Source organism: Trichinella spiralis (genome assembly GCF_000181795.1).
Source record: "Trichinella spiralis strain ISS 195 chromosome Unknown Scfld466, whole genome shotgun sequence".
Lineage (NCBI taxonomy): Eukaryota > Metazoa > Nematoda > Enoplea > Trichinellida > Trichinellidae > Trichinella > Trichinella spiralis.
In genome coordinates, this window is record NW_003527405.1 from 1 (window position 1) to 4,658 (window position 4,658).

At 31.7% G+C, this 4,658-nt stretch overlaps 2 protein-coding genes across 2 annotated transcripts; both read right to left on the reverse strand.

Annotated features, from left to right (window-relative positions):
* Positions 1–77: 77 nt before the first annotated feature.
* On the reverse strand, positions 78–786 carry Tsp_12396 (conserved hypothetical protein). Its single transcript, XM_003370834.1, has 3 exons — positions 719–786; positions 250–659; positions 78–151 (listed from the first exon to the last, which is right to left on the reverse strand). The coding sequence occupies exons 1-3, from the start codon at positions 784–786 to the stop codon at positions 78–80; spliced, it is 552 nt and encodes a 183-aa protein (XP_003370882.1).
* Positions 787–1,340: 554 nt separating this feature from the next.
* Positions 1,341–2,236, reverse strand: Tsp_12397 (hypothetical protein). Its single transcript, XM_003370835.1, has 4 exons — positions 2,167–2,236; positions 1,832–1,884; positions 1,627–1,653; positions 1,341–1,541 (listed from the first exon to the last, which is right to left on the reverse strand). The coding sequence occupies exons 1-4, from the start codon at positions 2,234–2,236 to the stop codon at positions 1,341–1,343; spliced, it is 351 nt and encodes a 116-aa protein (XP_003370883.1).
* Positions 2,237–4,658: the final 2,422 nt, after the last annotated feature.

Below are 4,658 nucleotides of genomic sequence, written 5' to 3' on the forward strand. Positions count from 1 at the left end.
AAAGAAATAAAGAAGCAAAGAAAAGAAATGCAAATAGTTAACAATGGATTAACTGAAGCTCTAGAAGAGTGTGATGTTTAGTCACCAGCATTTGTGCGCCATTTGTGTGTGATTAATAATCTTCTGTCAACATCAACAAAAGGCATTGATGCTACATGGAAATCACAAGTTAATCTTCAATTATTGGTAAAATGAAAAGTGAAAACGAAATGTTGTTGCAAAATGTTTATTTAAAATGGAATTTAAAACCGTCAATTTCATTTTCGGTTGGTCTTGCGTTTGAGTTCAGTGCTTTGCGTTCGAGAGTTATTACTGATGGAAGGAAACGATGAAATCCAGTTCGTATCGACCCAAAGGAGCCAACAGAAATTACTATATAGAGGACGGTGCTACACCTTGAGCGCACAAATCGCAATGACAAATGTTGAATATGCGCATGGGATGGTGGTCCACTTAACGACCAGTAAGAGAACGAGGTCGAAATTTTACCCAAACTGGACCAAACCGTACAATAGCCGGGCTCACTGTCGAACAGACAACAAAACATCTGGTGCGCAGTTTTTAATGTATCATTAGCCGACCAATAATATATTAATTTTTGCCACCGAGGCTGGTGTGAAGCTGATAGCTCGGAATAAGTGCTGGTGCGGGGATGGGACCTTCAAAATTGTCTCATTCTGGTACCAGCAGTTGTTCACTCCTCATTTGTTCATGTTACCCGTCGTATATTGTTTGACTGTTAAGAAAGATCTGCGCTCGAATAGCCGGATATTTGAAGTGCTCCATTCCAAAACGGAAGAACTTGGCATCCAACTTGCTCCGACGAAATTTGTTTGTGATTTCGAAACAGCCTTGATCCCGGCCAATCAAGGCAACTACTATCTGTCGTAATTATTTCCAGTTGTAGTTGTTAAAATGCAAACGAAAATATTACTGTACATACACCCAACTCACCTGATTTTCATAAACTGATAACCTAATATCGTAACTGAATTTGAATAACTAACTTATTTCTGTCCACGCGCGCACGCCGCATGATCAATCGGTCTCTAACTATTCGTTCGCTGTACTACAGTTTTAGCTGAATAAAGCTATATCATACGCAACACTATCCAAACACCTGGGTGCAAGGTTGCTTCTTCCACTTTTTCCAAACTGTGTTTCGGCAGGTCGACCGGCTTGGCTTAAGAAATGATTGCATTCATTCATAATCAGGAAATAAAAAAAGTGAAAATGCTAATGGCATTTTGCCGGTGAACCTTGTACCCGCGGGTTTCGAAATCTTAAATCTCAAACGGAAGTTTTATTCGAGTATTTCCAGCGAGAGTAGCTTCCAGCTACTAAAATTCCGCTTTGGAATATCCATGGTGTGGCTTTGCGGACCAACAACCATCTGGAAGGTTGGCACAGTCGCAAGAACTACGGAGCACGTGAATAGGGATTCTATCAGTTTCTAAAACTGAATATTGATTAACAGGGTAAAAATTGAGACGGTGGTGCGGCAAATAGATGATAGCTATACGCGGCGAAGGGGCTCCTAGCTAAGTTAGCTTACCGAAACCAGCAGAGACTACATCGTAATGAAATTAGTATAGGACACATTTTAAGATCTACATCTTATCATACTCTTGCACCTGTACAATTATAGCACCTCTGCACTATTTATTATTGTTGTATATATTTTATTCATTATTATTGTATAGTTTCATCTTTGTCCATTGTATATATTATAATGTAGTTCAGATTTGTTTGTTGTTGATTATTGGTTGCTGTCAATTCTTATTGATTGTTGGTTATTGTTGTAACATGAAGCTGTATGCTATATATATACCTCATTCGGAAGCGCTTGTAGCAAAAAGCGGAAATGTTTTTGTGCAAAACAGTCTGAAATGAAGAAATAAAATTACAGAAGCAAGTTATGATGAGAACAACTGAATGTAAAACTGAAGAATCATTTATGTTATATACTACTATGGCCACTTATTTAAAGCCGTATTCAAATACTGCAAGACATCTTTTTAAATTCTGTTCTTTAAAATGTACGCAAAAAGAGTGAGCAAATGTGAAAAGTTAAATATTGGTCATATGCATTTTTGCTTTGTTATTTTTATACTTCCTTTACCGCAATAAAAGTTAGCTAACACTATTACATTGAATGTTAAAAACGGTGTTTCAAGAAATGGAAAATGTTATTATTCGTGTCCATATAAGATAATTTAACAGTAATAAACCCCATATTTGAAAAAACGTATATAAACAATCACCCAATCATTGACCTAAGCTGAATAGCTGATCAAATGGCAAAAGTTATTCGCCGAGTCACTTAGCCAATTACTGATCAATTGCGTGCAACCTATCAGAGAAGAGTCAATCACAAAACGGGGATGGATTTTGGGGAAAATGGGTTGCAGATGAGTTCAGAATAGCCTTGGTCTGAGTAGTGGCTAATGTTATGAGGTGTGTTGATCTACAAATAAAGTTACGTTATTCACTTATGCATTGCTTTGTCGATTGATCAGTGCTACATGCATATCTACTGAAAAAGGTGAAACGGAAATTGAAATTTTCTAGTGATAATAATATCCGCAACTTGGTTTGTATTCTGTAAGCAATCTATAAAAAGTAATTATTATATGTATTATGCTTGCTTAATTTCATTTTCAATAATTCAACTGGAATGTTGAAGATACTTGTTAGATTGTCAAGATTATTAATTTATTATTTTAAATTTGAACTTGTAATGGGTACGATTGCTTAAACAATCAAAAAGAGATTAAGGTGGAAAGAAAGAAAATGGGGCTTGTATCTGCCTGTGAATAAACGTTATAAACCAATGATGTGCCTAGCATGGATGATAAGAGCTAATCGTAACATCGGGTGTTACAAACTTATTTATTTAAGAAAAACGATTTTTTGAAGTAATAATTTAATCTGATTTTCACAATTTTCAAAGTTCAATGTTTTCACTGAGATGCAGATGTCTTGTAAAATTTATAATTTTGCTTTATTTCACATAACAAGAAAGTTGCATTTAAAAATATTTCACTTTTGCATTTCCAAAAAGCAGAATTATTGTTCAGACTAATGTATAAAATAGTAATATAGAACTTGGCGTCATTTTATATTTTTTTACTAAAACAAATTTTTTTAATTAGTAATTTTTCTTTTACCTTTTTTAAAAAATCTGTATCATCCGGTCTTCTGTTGTTGTTACAGATTTGTACTTTAGCCCTTTGCTAGTTTTATATTATTACTATTATTTTTTGTTAATGTCTTCTAGCAGCAGTTGCTCAACGAGTTAATTTAATGATTTATGATTCTGTCAGCTTAGCATTGTTTAAAAAGTTATTATTTTACTTATTTCTTTTATATCATTTAATTTTCTTTGATTTAATAAAATTTAAGATTTTATCCATTTTTATTTACATATTTTACGGTTTTGTTGGCATTTTTTTATTAAAAGAAAAACAACTTGTAATTTCTAATTGGAAAATGGAAAAATCACCATTATAAAAATTGATAAACGGCATTTAAACAACAGATGAAATTTAATAATAATAATAATGATAATAATAAAAGAAATGTTGAAATTATAAAGTAACTTTACTTTTCTAATTCCATTTCAAAGATTAATCTGATTAACGCATTGAGTTTTTATTAATTTTAATTGAAATTCAAGTAGCTTATAAAGCATCAAAAAACATTGAAGAATTTTTAAATTACAAATGCAATATTTCACCTAAAGATCTTTTTTCAATTAAAATAATGTTCACCTAACATAACGTTAATGCAAAAATTATTACTAATAGGAAATACAGTAATTTTGAAAACTGAAAAATCTAAATAGGAGGGAAAATAATCAATGATCTGTCTCAACTTTACAATTACATTTTCACTGCTTTTTCTACAAAATAAATTATATAAAAATTTTAAAATCAACTGACAGGAAATAATCAGCATGATAAAAAATTTTTTTAACAATGAAAATAATATTAAAATTATAATGAAAAATGATTAATGATTTTTTAAATTAAAAACCAAAAATATCTATTTTTTATTAAAACATAAACATAAAGCAAATATTAAACAGCTGAAAATTTTCTGTTTTGAATTTCATAATAATTGAAGTGCATAAGAATAATGTCTTTCCCCAACTTACATGGTTTTTGCATAATTTTAAAATAACGTTTACCTGGAAATTTAAATTATTGCATTTTTATTTTTGGAAGTATTTCCTTCCACCAATAAAAGAAAAAAAAATCCCTTAAAACCGGGATTCCCTTTGCTAAAGGGTTAAAAAATTTGAAATTAAATTTCCTTTTTTTTTGAAGAATGGGTTGGGAAAAAACCAAAAAAATAAATTGGGACACCCACCAATACCGGGAACCATTTTTTAAAAAAAAAAAAGGGGCCCCCCAAGTAAAGGGGAAATTTCTGAAATAGAAAAACCCCCAAAAATCCCCACCCCCGTTAAAAGGCTTTTTTTTCCAACCCTTGAAAATTTGGTTCCTTTTAATTTTATTAAAATTTATAAATTGGGCAAAAAAAAAAAACGCAAAATAAAAAAATTTATATTTGGGAAGGGGTTTTTTAAAACTGGGAGATTTCCTTCCCCCCCGCCTGGGGGTGTGTGTCCTTTTCACATTTTTGAAAACTCT